This window comes from Stegostoma tigrinum, chromosome 38, assembly GCF_030684315.1.
Source record: "Stegostoma tigrinum isolate sSteTig4 chromosome 38, sSteTig4.hap1, whole genome shotgun sequence".
Taxonomy (NCBI): domain Eukaryota; kingdom Metazoa; phylum Chordata; class Chondrichthyes; order Orectolobiformes; family Stegostomatidae; genus Stegostoma; species Stegostoma tigrinum.
The window spans coordinates 13,861,042-13,876,098 of NC_081391.1; the positions used below are offsets into that span (position 1 = coordinate 13,861,042).

Sequence of the window (15,057 nt, forward strand, 5' to 3'; positions counted from 1 at the left end):
AGGGAGATGTCCTCCCAGAATTTGCACTTGTTCAGGAGGTCAAAGATCATTTCAGCAATTTCATCATCAACCACTCATCAATTCTGATTGGTTTTTTGACCCGATTCCCATCCTGCACTGATTGGATGTGGCAGCTGATCAATTGATTAACAAGAGTGATTGGCCATCACTGATGATCTCATTTCCTGCTTCATAAAATGAGTGTTGGCTCCTCGGGTATAAATAGAGTCCCAGGGCAGGGATGTTTATTGTTGTTCTTAACTTTGTTATTTTTGTGGTGTGGAAACTAAAGCAAGCTTTTCCTTTACAAGATGGCATCCCAGATCAGTCAGAACTATCACCAGGATTGTGAAGCTGCTGTCAACAAGCAGATTAATGTGGAGCTCACTGCCTCCTATCTCTATCAGTCTTTGGTGAGTGCTGTCTCTGTTGGGTGAAACATACTTCTGTTCTGTTGAAGTGAACTCTACCCCTTGGATGTAATTAAGTTGTCTATCTTATAGACTGAGTTTTGTGGCTCCTACCTATTTCTCAATGCAGGATGAGTGTGATGTTACTGTAACAATAGTTTGGTGTCCAATGTTACTCTAACTTGGGTCCCAGTTGGTTGTCAGTGAGATGTGGAGTGTTCTTGTAGTTACTTGCCTGTCCCATGATGGTGCTGTGACTGGTGGTAATTATAGCTTCCTGTGGCTGTTTGAAACTTGAGGGAACTAATTTAAAAATGAATTGGGACTAACCATTGTGGGAATGGAAGCACCATCAGCTAGTCACTGCTCTTCTTTTCCTTCTTGTATCCTTGCTTGTATTTGAATTTTGTGGTGATCCCAACTTAACATCTCAAATAATCTTGAGAATCTTGATTTCCTATTGCAATCAGCTTAGAATAGGCTTGTTCTAGCCCTACAGAGCTGGGCTGAGAGGTGGCAAATGGAGTTTAATGCAGACAAGTGTGAGGTGATGCACTTTGGTAGGAGTAACCGGAAGGCAAAGCACGAGGCTAATGGTAAGATTCTTAGTAATGTAGATGAGCAGAGAGATCTCGGTGTCCACGTAAACAGGTCCTTGAAAGTTGCCATCCAGGTTGACAGGGCGGTTAAGAAGGCAGTGTTTTCTCTTTGATTAATAGAGGCATTGAGTTCTGGAACCAAGAGGTTATGGTGAAGCTGTACCAAACTCTGGTGTGGCTGCACTTGTAGTATTGTATACAGTTCTGGTCACTGCATTATAAGGATGTGGAAGCTTTGGCAAGAGTGCAGAGGAGGTTTACTAGGATGTTGCCTGGTATCGAGGGAAGCTCTTATGAGGGAAGACTGAGGGACTTGAGGCTGTCTTCATTGGTGAGAAGGTTGAGAGTTGACTTAATTGAAACATATAATATTCTGAGGGTTGGAAAGGGAAATCCTCTTTCTGCGGACGGTGAGCATGAGGGGGCATAGCTGTAAATTGAGGGATGATAGATATAGGACAGATGTCTGAGGTAGTTTCTTTACTCAGTAGTAAGGGAATGGAATGCTTTGCCTGTGACGGTAGTAGATTTGCCAACTTTAGGTACATTTAAGTCGTCATTGGACAAGCATATGGACGTACAGGGAATAGTCTAGGTTAGATGGGCTTGAGATCAGTATGACAAGTTGACACAACATCTAGGGCCTGTACTGTGCTGTTATGTTCTAGTTTCAGATTAAACTGGGTGAGGTTGTGACTGGTATCTGATCAAGCAGATCTCCATTTGAGATCTACTTTGCTTTTTTTCATACTCATGAGGTGGGTGTGGGCTGTCTGTATATGAAGTGTTGGAGCTTTTCCAAGGCACGGCACTGCCGTGGGGCTGAGAATGTGCGGAGGGTACTGACCCAGTGAATATGCAAAAAATAGCTTATTCCTGTTGTATTTGGCCTGACTCTAACTAGCCCCTCTTTCCCCAGGTGGTTGGGTGCCTGTGCCCTTCCAAGGGGTAGAATGTGTTTAGAAGGTGTTAGAAGTAACCTTAGTGAGTGTTGCCGGGTGCTCTCTGGGCTTGTGCTTGTCAGCAGGAAGTCCTGTCATGATGAGGATCAAGTCCCTGTCAGCCCCACTTTGGGAGGTGGCAACAGCTTTCATTGAGCCACCAGTTCAGTTTTAATCGCTGACCCATGTTCCTAACACAACTTGGAAGCATGTCCCAAGAGTAAAATCTCCACTATTCTACATCTTCTAACTGCCCATTTAAATGGGCAATGATAAATTGTGCTTGTGTTTGCATTTGACAATTAAAGCAACTTTTTTCAGCAGGATTCCCAAGAATGTGTGTCTTAGTAGCTGCTTGCAATAGCAGACCTGGTAAACCTGAATACATTGAATTGTGAACATCCTGGTTTAGAAATCTACAGGACTTTGCCTGTTGGATTAAGTCAACAGTAGCATTTCCAGGTTACTGTTTTAATAAGTGATGTTGTCTAGAGAGTAGGTGATCTGCAGGTCACTGTCATATTTGTCATGTGATCAGTTTGTTTTGTCAATCATTGTTTCATGTGTAATGGTACAAGTTGCTAGCAGTCTCAGTACAGCTGTTTTAGATGCAGCAGTAAACTGTATCTAGAACAATCCAAAGACTGTCCCGAGGCAGGCTTTCCTTGGCAGATTCTTGGTGCCCATGTCCTTCATTCATCCCTTCCCCCTCACCCCAGCCACCCCACTACTGCAGCCCTTGTCAAACTAATACAGTGCATCCAATTGCATTGATCCTGACTAAGCAGAAAATGTGCTCCTTCCTAGCTGTTAGTTGCAGTGTCTGGGATCTGTTTTCTGGCCTTTGCCAAAGGAGCAATAGCGTGCCCTGCAGCTGTTCTATTGGTGCACATCCTGCATTCCAGCTTCTGGCATTTCTTGAAACCCTATTCAAACAGTAATTTATCCCATTTCTGGTGGAGGTTAATCAGTAAAAACATCAATTCACACTTGTTCTCACCAAATGCTGTGCCAGACCCACTGAGCAATTTGCCAGGAGTTTCAAACCAAAATAAAACACATGGTGTTTACAGCTTACCTGGAGGAAGCTGGGATTGTTTTGATTTTTCCAATTCAACAGGAACTGCTCAAAACTGGGTTCTGAATTGTTAATGCATCAGGTACTTAACAGCTTATTGTCAGTTTGATTTTGAGAATGCTCAAGTAGCCCTGGAGCTCTGAACTAAAATTGGCCCGTGACTTGTTAATGGGCTTTACCTTGATCTCCCTTCCAGATGTCCTACTTTGACCGGGATGATGTTGCCCTCCCCCATGTCTCCCGCTTCTTCAAACATCAGTCCCAGGAGAAGCGGGAACATGCAGAGAAGCTGCTGAAATTCCAGAATCAGCGTGGAGGCCGGGTCCTCCTCCAGGATGTGAAGGTTGGAGTTGGGTGGGGTGGGGGTTGGGATGGTAATGGCTGCTCTTGTGGTGTGGTTTCAAGTCAGTGACAAGGTTTTCATTTGAGTCAAATCTTTGTTCGGCCTGTTTGATCTCCTTTTTGAAGCCAGTGTAGAAAGAAGCCCTTTGGCCCACCATGTCTTTGCTGACCCCACAAACACTAAAGCACTTTAATCCCATTTCCCTTCCCTTGGTCCACAGGCCACTGTCCTGGCACTATGTACTTGTCCAGCTGGACCTTAAACTGATCTGGAGTAGCTGACTCCACCACCATCCAACCCTTTATGTGGTTCATCTCATATTTCTAACCTCCCCCTCGGAGGAGGGTGAAGAGAACGTTTCCTCCAATCCCCTCTAACCTGCTTACTCCACAAACCTGGTTTCTCTCTGGTCTTGGTGTCTGCCATGGGGAAGGCATTCCATCAACTGGCCACTCTCTATTCTTCAATAGTTACATCAGGTCACTCCCTCAGCCGTTCCTGCTCCACAGAAAATCCCAGCCTATCTAACCTCCAATCAATGGATCTTGGGCAACAGCCTGGGCAGCCTCACCAGCTTCCCCCTGCAGTGCCATCCTGTCCTTGTGACTGGTGAGGCCAAAGAGGGAATAATGTGGTGACTAGAAGAACAAACTGTGACAAGACTGGCCCCCTTCCTGTTCCACCACACCCAACTAATAGAGGTTGCTTGCCCTCTGTCACTGTTACACCCTGTTGACCTTGTCTGAACTTTGAGGGATCTATGGTTGTGGGCCTTTCTTAACTGTTAGCAGCACAACACACTTTGCAAACACCTCGCTGTCCCTTGGATGAATTAAATAGCCGTGATGTTTCTGATCATCCTGCTCAGGCATGTATGAAGCCACCAGCACAAGTGGTACTTGAACCTTGGCCTTGTCAGCCAGAGACAGGGGCACTACCACTGTACCATGACAGCATTTAGGATTCACTTGTGAATATCCTCGCAATTCCATCAGATGGACCCTGATGCAAATCTTGTCATTATCCCCCACAATGACCTGTTATTCACCTTCCTCCTTCAGATCAAGGACCGACAGGCAAGGTGAAAGCAATTCGAAGGAACTGTGCTCCAGGGCTGCCTCAGGGGCTAGCAGTGTTCTCAGTGCTAGGGACACAGGTTTTGATCTGGCCTCTGGTGAGGGACTGGTGTTTACATGTCCTCCCCATGTCTGCGTTGGTGTCCTCATAGTATAAGAGGATTGGCCATCTGAAATGCAGGGGTACAGGAATAGAGGGGGAGTGGGATGAGCTGGGATGCATTTCAGAGCAGTTCTGCACTGATCGATGTTGTAGAGATTCTGAAGCTTCACTTTCCTTCTTTCCATCCTCAGAAGCCAGAGAGGGATGAGTGGGGTAACAGCCTGCAGGCGATGCAGGTTGCCCTGGATCTGGAGAAGAATGTGAACCAGAGTTTGCTGGATCTTCACCAACTTGCCACAGCCCAGACTGACCCTCATGTAAGCTTCACCACTTCATTCTCTTCACTGCTGGTCACTCAGGGCAACACCTTCAATGGTTGGTCTTTTGTGGATTAGAAGTTGCCTGCTGTCTCAGACAAGTGCCATTTGGATCTCTTCAGATCCGTACCAATGCTTATAATCTGATCAGCTCAGCAATCAAGTAAAATGGGAATTTGGATTATAATCTAGTAGGAGTGATGAAGTGATATTGGCCACTGAATGCTCATCCAGGATTATTGCAGTGGAATGATCACTATCCATCATAATCCAACACAGCATCACTTAACAAACTGCAAGAGCAGTTGAAATACATGGTCCTCACTGGCATAGTCTCCAGGTGTTAGGTTTTCAGGGTAGTCTAGAGCTCATATGGCTGAGTGTTTTGCAGTAGGAAATCTGAGGTTGTCTTGGATAGCATTAATGTAGCAAGTTGTCATATTCTTGCAGCTGTGTGACTTCCTGGAGACTCACTATTTGGATGAGGAGGTGGAGATCATCAAGCAACTCGGGGACTACATCACCAACCTGAAGCGCCTGGGAGCCCCTGAGAATGGGATGGGAGAGTACCTGTTTGACAGGCTCTCCCTGGAGGACAGCAGTTAGTGTGGCCTGGAGTACTGTCTGCTTGGCCTGAATGCATTCCCCACTTCACCCTGGGCAATCTGTCTCCTTTCAGGGGGAAGGAATTTTGTAGCAAAGAATGTAATGGCTGTACCAGCTGAATGTAAATGAATAAAATGATATATTGATATTGGTTTTTGTCCATCATTTTGAGACCATTGATACCTTTCTTTGGTCAATCAAGCTTTCCTACTGAAGTTCACCGCCCCCCCCCCCCCCCCCCCCCACACTGTGGACAGACTCTAGGCCTATGGGAGCCAGTTCAGGTTCAAATCGGGGCCTGTGACCTACCCTTGCAATAGCCATTGACAGTTGGCCCCACTGACCAGTTCGCATTTAAGTTTTGTCAGTTGTCTGCTGCTCCTCCCAGGGCACCTTGGGGTTTTCTAAATAACTGTCTTGGTTTAACTGCATTGCTCTCTTTTCCCAGAAGCAATTCAAAGTTTGTCTTCCAAGTGGCTTCATCAGTTTTTTTGCTGTCTTTCCTTCACCCATGGGCTCAGCAACTTTCTCTTCCAACGGCTTCTCTTCTCGACCCCACCCTGCCTGCCCCCACCACCTAAATAACTGGAAGTCTGCCAGCCCTGAGCTGGGGAAATTCGGCCCAAACTTTCACAACAGTCACATTCCAGGGAATCGGCTCCAGATTCTCTGGGGCTACCTGATTGATAGTGGATGGTCTTGATCCCATAAAGACAAGGATTGGTGACCTGGGGCTTGGATGATAGCCCACGGTTTAAAAATACTCCCATTTGGTTTATGCTTGCAGCTACAACTGGCTTCTTACTGTTCAAGGGTTTGTATGAAAAGCTGCTGCCTTGGTTCTTGGAACCTTTCCATGGGCTGAAGGCTCTTTTTTCTTTTGACATGCTTCAATTTGAACAAGTGAGGGAGCAGGGATTTCTGGGGAAGGTGGGGACTGTCTCCTTCAGACAAGATGCCTGGACATGCTGACATTCCTATACAGCTGTTTCCTTGATCATTCAAGGCGTCAGATCATGGCTGAGGGAGGGGGATGAACAGAGACAGCCCAGAGTTTGTCTTGAGTTTTGTCGAAGTGCACACGGCAGCCTTAGGAAGAGTGTGGGTCATTGAGGTACTGAATATATTTGTTCCATCACAATAATCCTTTTTATTTTGCCCAGTCTCAATCCTTGGTGATAGAATCCCTACTCTCCTGGAAGGGGCCGTTTGACCCACGTAGTATCAACCTTCTGCCCAGCATCCTGCTCAGTCACACCACAGTCCTTTGACCCTGTGTTTCCCCTGGCCCCTCTCCCCTCAAACCTGTGCCCTCTAGTTTTGGACTTCCCTACCCTGTCGCAGCATGCTTTTTATATACAGTCATTCTTGAGTGTGCCAATGGCAAGGCTACATCTCGTGCTCAGCAGCTGGTTATTACAGATGGTCTGGTGTAGCAGACTCTGGAATGATGCTGCTGAGGAGGGGCTTCTGGGATTTTAATTCACAGAAAACCCTGAGGCCTACTGTGTATACGAGTCACTCAGCACATTTAGCATCTTGCTTTTCAAACTGGGATTCATGAGACCCTAAGTCCCAGGGATCACAGCAGATTCAGAACAGATCTAAAGGACATCGGTTGCCTGTATTAGACGATCCAAAAGCATACTATTCTGTTGCTGCGCAGAAATAGGAAAATGTTCATATCAACCAAATCTGGGCATTTTAGAAAGATGAGATTAGCCAATGTTGTTTCCCCTGTTCAGAGGATCGCAAATGTGGTTCCCCTGTTCAAGAAGGGGAGTAGAGACAACCCTGGTAATTGTAGACCAGTGAGCCTTACCTCAGTTGTTGGTAAAGTGTTGGAAAAGGTTATAAGGGATAGGATTTATAATCATCTAGAAAAGAATAAATTGATTTTGGGATAGTCAGCACGGTTTTATGAGGGGAAAGTCATGCTCATGCCTCACAAACCTTATTGAGTTATTTCAGAAGGTGACTAAACAGGTAGATGAGAGTAAACTGGTTGATGTGGTGTATATGGATTTGAGCAAGGCATTCGATAAGCTTCTAAGGTTCCCCACAAGAGGCTATTGTACAAAATGTGGAGGAATGGGATTGTGGAAGATATAGCAGTTTGGATCAGAAATTGGCTTGCTGAAAGAAGACAGAGGGCGGTAGTCGATGGGAAATGTTCATCCTGGAGACCAGTTACTAGTGGTGTACTGCAAGGGTCGGTGTTGGGTCCACTGCTGTTTCTCATTTTTAATAGGTGACCTGGATGAGGGCGTAGAAGGATGGGTTAGTAAATTTGCAGACAACACGAAGGTCGGTGGAGTTGTGGATAGTGACGAAGGATGCTGTAGGTCGCAGAGAGACATAGATAAGCTGCGGAGCTGGGCTGAGAGGTGGCAAATGGAGTTTAATGCAGACGAGTGTGAGGTGATGCACTTTGGTAGGAGTAACCGGAAGGCAAAGTACAGGGCTAATGGTAAGATTCTTGGTAGTTTAGATGAGCAGAGAGATGTCGGTGTCCATGTACACATATCCTTGAAAGTTGCCACCCAGGTTGACAGGGCGGTTAAGAAGGCATACAAAGTTTTAGCTTTTATTAATAGAGGGATCGAGTTCCGGAACCAAGAGGTTATGGCGAAGCTGTACAAAACTCTGGTGCGGCCGCAATTGGAGTATTGTGTACAGTTCTGGTCACCCCATTATAAGAAGGATGTAGAAGCTTTGGAAAGGGTGCAGAGGAGATTTACTAGGATGTTGCCTGGTATGGTGGGAAGGTCTTAGGAGGAAATGCTGAGGGACTTGAGGCTGTTTTCATTAGAGGGAAGAAGTTTGCGAGGTGACTTAATTGAAACATATAAAATAATCAGAGGGTTAGATAGCGTGGATAGGGAGAGCCTTTTTCCTAGGATGGTGACAGCGAGCACGAGGGGGCATAGCTTCAAATGGACGGGTGAAAGATATAGGACAGATGTCAGAGATAGTTTCTTTACTTGGAGAGTAGTGAGGGAATGGAACGCTTTGCCTGCAACAGTAGTAGATTCACCAACTTTAGGTACATTTAAGTCGTCATTGGACAAGCATATGGACGTACATGGAATAGTGTAGGTTAGATGGGCTTCATATCGGTATGACAGGTCGGCACAACATCGAGGGCCGAAGTGCCTGTACTGTGCTGTAATCTTCTATGTTCTATGGCTCCAACAGCAACGTTCAAAAGTTATGACGAATAATCCTTCAGATTAACAATCCAACAGAATTCTGCAAATCTGTGATGACTGTGGCTTCACGCACAACCTCAGATAGAAAAGCGAAGGTTTAGAGTATATTTTATTGTCATTTTCTGGCAAATACATTTACAGAATGTGCACTTGTAGAGGAGGTCAAAGATCATTCAGCAATTCCATCATCGACCAGTTGTCAACCGTGATTCGTTTCTGGATCCAGTTCCCATCCTGCACTGATTGGACGTGGCAACTGATCAATTGATTAACAAGAGTGATTGGCCATCACTGATGATGTCATTTCCTGCTTCATAAAAAGAGGGGCTGCCCCTGGAGTATAAATAGAGTCCCACGGGAATGATGTTGATTGTTCTTCCTAATTTTGTTATTTTGGTGGTGAGGAGAATAAAAGAAATTTATTGTCACAAGATGGCCTCCCAGATCAGTCAGAACTATCACCAGGATTGTGAAGCTGCTGTCAACAAGCAGATTAATGTGGAGCTCACTGCCTCCTATCTCTATCAGTCTTTGGTGAGTGCTGTCTCTCGGGGTTAAACATATAAATCTGTTCTGTTGAAGTAAATTCTTTGCCTGGCCTCTAGTGAAGCTGACAATCTAGTAGATTGAGGTTTTGTGGCTCCTACCTAAATATCAGTTCAGGATAGAGGTGGTGTTACTATCACGATGGTGTAGGATACTGATGTATGTTAACTCAGGTCCCAGTTGGCCTTCAGTGGTATCTGGAGGGTAAAAGCCTCTTGCTTTTGTTTTCTTTCTGACACAAGTTTCCTGACTTCATTTGCCTGATCTCTGTGGTGGTCCTAAACAAACATGCTGATTTTTTTTAACACTGACTATAACAATAACTTCCCTGTTGCAGTGGCCCTTGTTAGTCTGAACAAACCTGAAGCTAGTCTGTGACTAGCATCTGTTTTAAGTAGATCTCCTTCATTGAGGCTGACTTGGCTTTACTTGTATTTATTCAAGATGTGGGTGTGGCCTATCCCGTCCCTACTGAGAGTTGATCTGCTGTGTGTGAGAAATGTTGGATCCCCACTCTGCCCCTTCTCCACCCCACCCCATGCTGGGGCTGCTGGAATGTGCTGAGGCTATTAGCCCAGTGACAGTGAAGGAATGGAGGTTGTTCCCATATCATTTAGCTTGACCTAAAACAAAATGTCCCCTCTATCCCAGTGGTGATGTGCTTGTGCCCTTCCAAGGAGTAGACTGTGCTTGGAAGGTATGTGTTGAAGTAACCTTGGTGAGTGCTGCAGGGGACCTGGTAGGTAATGGACCCTGAAAGGAGGTGGTGAATGCAGTCCCCATGAAGTGGGCTGCTCTGTCCTGGATGGTGTCTGCTTCTTGCATGTTGCAGGTCCCCTTCTCCAGACACATGGAGAATATTCATCTCTCTCTGGGCTTGTGCCTGTTGTGAGGAAGTTGTCTTGTAATGAGGACTAAGTCCCTATAAGCCTCACTTGGGAGGTGGGACAGCTTTATTGGTGATCCAGTGGTTGGGGTTTAATCACTGTGTCCCAACTCTGTTGGCACATGCTTCCCAAGGATAAAATCCCGACTATCTTCTGCCATGACGTGTAACTACCCACTTAAACCAGAGATTTTTGCTTGCCTGACTGTGGTTTTTGGATTTGTGGATTAAAGTAACTTTTCAGGAGTCCTTCCCCAGAATGTAACTCTTAGCTGATGCTTCCAATAGTGACGATTAGCTCTTAAACCCTTACATCGAATTGTGAACATGACAGTTTAGATATGAGTCACATGGGCTGAAAGCCGACAGGATTTTTTGCCTGTTTGGGTTAAGTCAGGGCAAATGCTTTTCCAGGTTACTGTTTTCACTAGTGACGTTATCTACAGGCCACTGATATTTGACATTTGATCATTTGTTTCAGTCATGTGACTTGGTGCAAGTTTCTGACAGCCTGAGTTTGCACTATTTTTAGGCAGAGCAATAACCCACTGCTGCAACGATCCAAAGGCTGTTACTGGGCAGGCTTTCCTTGGCATTATCTTAGTGCTAAACATCATACTGAAGATAGCGTACCCGTGTAGAGTTAATGTGTACACTTATGTCCAAATCTCATTGATCCTGGGTTTGTAGAAAACATTCTCCCTACTATTCATTGACTAGAACAAGGTTCAACATCTTTTTTGAAAGTTTACCTGAAAGGCAAAACACAGTGCCTTGTGGCTCCTCCATCCTGTGTACATCCTGTACGCCAGCTCCTGGCACTTCCTGAAACCCTGTTCAACCAGTAACTTCATCCAATTCTGTTGGAGATTAATGAATAGAAGCATGAATTCAGCTCTGTCTCTCCACAAAGGCTGTGCCAGGCACTCCTGAGCTAATCACCAGTAGATTCAAACCAAAATAAAACAGTATTTTTGGTTCCAGGAGGAAGCTGGACTGTTGTGATTTTGCCCAGTTGCTGGTGAATTGAACAACACTGGGTTCACAATCTGTTCAGTGTCTGACACATGAGCATGCCTTCTGTCAGTTTGGTTTGAGTGCTCAAGTAGTCTTGTAGTTGAGAACTGCAATGGGGAGTGAGCCAGTGATGTCGAATGTAACTTGAACTTGTTCTTCCAGATGTCCTACTTTGCCCAAGACGATGTTGCCCTCCCCCATTTCTCCCAGTTCTTCAAAGATCAGTTCCAGGAGAAGCGGGAACATGCAGAAAAGCTGCTGAAATTCCAGAATCAGCGTGGCGGCCGAGTCCTCCTCCAGGATGTGAAGGTTGGGGTTGGGTGGTGGGGGAGTGCAGGGTGGAATGGCTGCTCTTGCGGTGTCATCTCCAGTGACAAGATTTTCAGATCCTGAGCGAGTGTGGAAAGTTCTTTTGCTTGGCTTCCCTGTTTGCTCTCCTCCATCTCCAGTGTTTCAGCATTTATACAAGCCTGACTTCCATCAAACAACCACCTCAGCCTCACCTGCTCAAAGGACAAGGAAAACCCCAGCCTGTCCAATCTCTCTCCTCACAATGGATTTTCTGTCTCGGGGAAACAACCTGGGGACCCTCACCAGCACCCCCTGCAGTGCTATCCTGTCCTTCTGACTAGCGAGGCCAAAGATAGAATGCAGCAGAGGCCGGAAGAACAATTTTCATAAAATGTGTTCAAAGGACTTGTCCCTGTGCTGTTCCTCACAACCCTGCCCCAAACTAACACATGTTACTTGGCCTATGTCCCCTTTCACACACAGTTTGCCTTGTGTGAGCATTGAGGGATCGATGATCCTGTGTTTATTGTAAGCACATTACTGCCCCCGACAATGAATTCAAGTAATGATGGTTCTGACCATGCCGCTCGGGCATGTATGAGGCCACAAGCACAAGTGAGACTTGAACATCAGCCTTGTCAACCGGAGCTTGGGACACTACCGCTACTTCCCCCACAGCCCTTGGGATTCACTCATGAATATCCTTTTTAAGACTCCAGCAGATGGACACTGGTGCAAATGACTAATCTGGTACATATTTATTCCCTGTGGTACAAGGATATGTTCCTGAACTTCCGGCTTCAGGTCAAGGATAAATGGGGCAAGGTGAAAGGAGTCACCAAGTAGCTAATGTTTTCTTTATCTGGACTTCAGGGATGGCACAGTGGCTCAGTGGTTGGCACTGTTGACTCAGTGCCAGGGGTACCAGTTTGGTTCTGGCCCGTGACGAGAGTTTAAACGTTATCCCAAAGCATAGCATCCCCACACAGTAGAAAAGAAGATTGGCAACTTGAAATGCAGGTTACACGAACAGGGTGGGAATGGGACCAGATGGGATGCTCTTCAGCAGTTATGGTCTCAGTGGGGTGAATGGCCTGCTCCCATGCTGCAGGGATTCTGTTTCTGAAGCTTACCTGTCCTTCTCTCCATCCATAGAAGCCAGAGAGGGATGACTGGGGTAACAGCCTGCAGGCAATTCAGGTTGCCCTGAATCTGGAAAAGAATGTGAACCAGAGTTTGCTGGATCTACACCAACTCGCCACAGCCCAGACTGACCCTCATGTCAGCTTCACCTCCTCATTCACATCACTGCTAGACCCTCAAGGTAACGTTTCATTGGTTGGTCTGTGTGGATTGGAAATTCACTGAAGTAACACTTTCCATCCATTACTTTCCTGAACTATTGTAACATTGATCACTTGGGATCATACTGATTACAATGAGGTATAAGGGGAATTTGATCTATAATCTAGTGGAAGTGCTGAAATGACGTTGGCCACTGAGTTCTTCATTAGTATCATTGCAGTGGAATGATCATTGTCCATCACAATCCAACTCAGCTCCATTTCACAAACAGCAAGATGGAGCAGCTGACATGTTGTCCTCACTGGCACAAATTCTCCAGGTGTTAGCTCGCTTTTCAGGGCTGTCCAGAGCTAGTCATGGCTAAGTCTGTCTTGCAGTGGGAATTCTGAAATTGTCGTGGATAGTATAAATGTACCAAGTGTCATATTCCTCTGTTGCAGCTGTGTGACTTCCTGGAGACTCACTATTTGGATGAGGAGGTGGAGATCATCAAGCAACTTGGGGACTACATCACCAACCTGAAGCGCCTGGGAGCCCCTGAGAATGGGATGGGAGAGTACCTGTTTGACAGGCTCTCCCTGGAGGACAGCAGTTAGTGTGGCCTGGAGTACTGTCTGCTTGGTCTGAATGTATTCCCTACTTCACCCTGGACAACCTGTCTCCTTCCAAGGAGAAGGGGCTTGTAGCAAACAATGTAATGGCTGAACCAGCTGAGTGGAAATGAATGAAATGTATTGATGTTGCTTATTGTCCATCATTGAGACCCTTGATATTAAAGAGCTTTTGAGAGCTTCAAGCCTGTAATTTTGGCTAATGAAATTATTAATTTGACAGAATATTTCCCTGGTCTTCCCTCCAACACCACCCCAGCATCAGTCTCGGAATTCCCGTGGAACTTCCTCTAAGTTATGAATCCAAGTTATTCCTCCAGCCAGAACTTGAGGTTGGGGCCTGCGGGGTGTCAAGTCACTTTGTACTATTATCCCACACCCAGGTATGATGAATACAGGTGCAGCTAAAATTTTCATTGCTTTCGAAAGAGAAAACACCCCTGTTTGGCCGAAAGAAAGACTTGACACCCACTTTCACAGAAACAGGGCTGTAGGATGCTTTATGTTCATGTCTAGTTTGCTTAGCAATAGCTTCCCTGTCAACCTCTGTCAACCTCCACCAACCGAGACTGATTGCTAAAGTCCACACAAATCACAAGTTGATGCCAATGTAAATTCTGTGCCAGCTGGCTCAGCTTGCCTCAACAAGAGCTTAAGGGAAGAGATCCAGCAGCGTCCCCTCTCTAGCCTTGTGGAGGAACCAGCAATGCTGGGAGCAATAAAATTAAACTTAGCAACTGGGATCTGACACACCTGGTCTATTCTGTTCAAATCAATGTTATTACTTTTTCCTGACAGTGCATCCTAGATTCACTCAGACCCAGTTGAGGTTCAAGCCAAGACCAGCCCTGTGGCCTCCTGATCCCCACCACCAACTGCCTGCCTCCGGACAGCCATCAGCAGTTACTCACAATGACCAGTTCATTTGTTCCTTCGCCTGAGGAACATGCGCTGCCCTCCCAGGCGATATGGATTAAATACCCATTGTAGCTCGACAAGAAAGCTCACACGGGGGGAACCATTTCCCAGGAGTAATCCAAAGCTGTCCTAATGTGGCTTTGCTCCGTTTACTTCCTTGCTCTCTGCCAAGTCTTGGTCAAAAACCCCACCACGCCTAGTAATAAACTTCAGGCCAGCCAGCCCAGAGATGGGAATATTCAGCACAAGTCTGCTTGAAAAAATTCACCTGAACTGGATGCACTTAATGGCACCTACAGCAGGATAATAGTGACCTGGGAATAACACAGCAACGCTCCTGGTTAAATGCTGCCATTTGATTGGCTCTTGCTGCTCAAGCCAGCATTGAGCGCACTAAGCTGCTCCCTTGGTTCCTCTGAGCTTCCCCCACGGGGAGGGTTACTCCTGATGCAGGTTGATTTCACCCGATCACATTGAAGGAGCAGTGTGACTCAGGGAGGAGAACTGGAGATGCTGACTTTCCTGAATGGCTGCTTCCTTTATCTTTCGAGGTGTCAGAGATCGTGGTTTAGGGAGGGGGCTGTCAGAGACATCCTGGGGAATGTTTCAGGGAGCTTTGTAGCGAGTGCACACTGCAGCCTTCACTGAGGTGTGGGTCTTTAAGGCACTGAATGTATTTGTTCCACCACGTAGAGTTTTATTTTAAACCATCTTGAGTCTTGGGTGTAGAATCCCTGCAGTGCGGGAAGAGGTTGTTCAGCCCATTTAGTTTGCACTGATCCTCTGAAGAGGTTGTTC

The 15,057-nt window shown here is 46.1% G+C and overlaps 2 protein-coding genes across 2 annotated transcripts; both read left to right on the plus strand.

Annotated features, from left to right (window-relative positions):
* Positions 1 to 311: 311 nt before the first annotated feature.
* Positions 312 to 5,473, plus strand: LOC132206410 (ferritin, middle subunit-like). The gene is made up of 4 exons (XM_059640522.1): positions 312 to 413; positions 3,225 to 3,371; positions 4,742 to 4,867; positions 5,318 to 5,473. The coding sequence occupies exons 1-4, from the start codon at positions 312 to 314 to the stop codon at positions 5,471 to 5,473; spliced, it is 531 nt and encodes a 176-aa protein (XP_059496505.1).
* Positions 5,474 to 9,117: 3,644 nt separating this feature from the next.
* LOC132206602 (ferritin, heavy subunit-like) lies at positions 9,118 to 13,314 on the plus strand (the record flags this gene model as incomplete). Its single annotated transcript, XM_059640864.1, has 4 exons — positions 9,118 to 9,219; positions 11,297 to 11,443; positions 12,581 to 12,706; positions 13,171 to 13,314. Coding segments are annotated over exons 1-4 (519 nt in total), but the record flags the coding sequence as incomplete, so codon positions are not given.
* Positions 13,315 to 15,057: the final 1,743 nt, after the last annotated feature.